The sequence below is a fragment of the Callospermophilus lateralis genome, chromosome 4, assembly GCF_048772815.1.
Source record: "Callospermophilus lateralis isolate mCalLat2 chromosome 4, mCalLat2.hap1, whole genome shotgun sequence".
Taxonomy (NCBI): domain Eukaryota; kingdom Metazoa; phylum Chordata; class Mammalia; order Rodentia; family Sciuridae; genus Callospermophilus; species Callospermophilus lateralis.
In genome coordinates this window covers 109,343,466-109,346,121 of record NC_135308.1, presented here as the reverse complement: position 1 = coordinate 109,346,121, position 2,656 = coordinate 109,343,466, and the positions used below count along the sequence as shown (strand labels likewise).

The 2,656-nt window shown below is 36.0% G+C and overlaps 1 protein-coding gene across 1 annotated transcript; it reads right to left on the bottom strand.

The window, feature by feature from the left end:
- Positions 1-842: 842 nt before the first annotated feature.
- LOC143396999 (olfactory receptor 6C2-like) lies at positions 843-1,715 on the bottom strand. Its single transcript, XM_076852996.1, has one exon. The coding sequence runs from the start codon at positions 1,713-1,715 to the stop codon at positions 843-845; it is 873 nt and encodes a 290-aa protein (XP_076709111.1).
- Positions 1,716-2,656: the final 941 nt, after the last annotated feature.

Here is a 2,656-nt window from a genome sequence, read left to right as displayed (position 1 = left end):
ATAATATGAACATTTTATATGTCTGATCCACATATAAAGCATAGCTGAATTATTTTATGTTTGATATCCATAGACAATAGTTACATATGTACTATAAAAGTTTATTTTTGTAATTATAAATCACAAAACAACAAAAAAGTGTTTATCAGTTATAGGATTCCAATTATGTGCATGCCTAGTATTTGTTTTTCCTTCTCTGTCCCTCTTCTCTAGATCCATCCATGTTTTTCATAATCTGATTTTATCTTTGACATCTTATGATATACATTCCAAATAATGAAATTATTTGGTAACTTGATCAATATTCCTAAACTCTAAAGTTCTTGAATCAAGAGGTGCTGAAAATCTGAATAGTTACAGAACTTACCCAACCAAAATTTAGTCATAATGCTTCTAAATTCAGAGCTTGTTGTCTGTAAATTTATGTCTCACAGAAGTGAGAAGTGGTCTCTGGATATTTCCATTCCACATCATAAGAAGGGCATATGGCCAGAGATGCAACTTCTGCTTTGCATTTCCTTTTAATGACATTGGGTCTTTGACCAATCTCTGGTGCATGCAATTATTTAAGAAACCATTCTGAATAAAGGAAACTTAAAAGAAGGCAAAATAAATTATTTGATTTGGTTTTTGGATTATAAGAGAAAAATGTTCCAGGGAGAACATTAGCTTGATGAGTCTACCAAATTGGAAGAAGCCATGTTTGTCATTTTCATGAACGTGCTCACAGTTATTCAGATTTAAATGTAAGTACCTCAGCAAACATCAGTAGGCTCTCAGTTCTTTGAGAGAAATACAATGCGTTTTACTGTGTCTTTGAAAGCTGCTTTTACTTGCTTGTTTCAAAGTGTATAGATGAAAGGGTTAAGCAAAGGGGCAACTGAAGTAGTGAGGATGGACACCACCTTGTTAATGGCCACTCCTTCCTTTGCTGAAGGCTTGACATAGATGAAGATGCAGCTGCCATAGGTGATGGAAACCACAATCATGTGGGAGGAGCAGGTGGAAAAGGCCTTTTTCCTTTGTTGGACAGAAGGAAATTTTAGAATGGTCTTGATGATGTATGTGTAGGAGAGAGTGACACACACCAAGGTAATAATTAGTGTCAGTATGGCAGAAGTCAAGACTATTTTCTCTATAAACACTGTGTCTGAGCAGGTTATCTCTAGAATAGGATATGTATCACAGCCAAAGTGATCAATCTCATTTGAGTCACAGAATTCCAGCTGGAGGCCTATGCCAAGGGGTGGGAGGATGAGCATCAGAGAAGCAAACCAACAGCTGAGGACGAGTGTAGCACAGACTCTGTTGCTCATGATGGTTGTGTAGTGCAGGGGCTTACAGATGGCCACATAGCAGTCATAGGACATGGCAGCCAGGAGAAAAAATTCCGTTGCTCCAAAGAGGACAACAAAAAATAACTGGGTGGCACAAGCATTGTAAGTAACAGTGTTGTCACCAGTTGTCATGGTGTACAGGAATCTGGGAATACAAACAGTGGTGAATGAGACTTCCAGGAAAGAGAAATTTCGGAGGAAAAAATACATGGGAGTTTTAAGATGAGAATCCAAAAGTGTGAGTGTGATAATGGTGAGGTTCCCAGCCACACTCAACATGTAAGTGAGAAACAAAAATATGAAAATTAGAACTTGTAGTTTTGGATCATCCATCAATCCCAGCAGGATGAATGTTGTTATTGCTGTATGATTTCTCATCCCTGCCTTGTGCCAAGTCACAAGTGAGTGGACCTGAAGAGAGGTGTCAAAAGAAGCCAGCATTGGATCCTGACTGGTGACATCCCAGCCAGACAGCTCAGTGCACTTAATATTCCTTTACCTGAAAATCAATTACCTCATTGAAAATACCCATACCATTGACATCTTACAAGAAGGTTTCTACAGGAAATTTTGAATATAGATCTTATGCTTGTAATTCTCTGATGACAATCTGCATTAGTAAAAATGCCAAATAAAAACCAAACAAAACATAAATCATATGTGCAAAATGCATTTTATTAATAGTATTGCCTGCCTGGAGGTGACACTCTATTTTTTGTTCTTTTTCTGGAAGAACTATGACACTTTTAGACTTCTCTTCTCCCATCTTCACCTTTCTTTGCCTTCCCCTGCCATACTGTCATTTTCTATTTTTAAAATCAAGGAGGATCTGTTAATTAGAATTTTATGTTGATCATTTAATGTTGTTGTAATGAATTTTAACAACAGCACATTCATTTTAGAATTAATTTTTTCTTTGTGCTCATTTATCTCTAAATAAGGTGAAAAATTTAGAGTATAAAGGTGCACCTTATCTTTTTTGTTCTTATACTTTGTGAATGAAAAGTATTTCTTTTTATGAGATCATTTTAGTATACATAGTATTAGTGAAACATTGTACTGGGGTTCATTTTACTATAATTAATCAAGCATGGAATGTAATTTTCTCTGATTCAGTCCTCACTACTTCCTCTTTGACTTCTATTTATTTATAATTTTTATATTTTTGCCTTCTGGATATACATGAAGTTGCAATTGGTTGGGGCATATTCATAGATATACATAGAAAAATGTGTACATCCTTTCTACCCTTCTTCCCCTTTCCCTTCCCTCTTCCTTGATCCCTTTACTCTACTCCACTGATCTCTCTTCTATAGGAA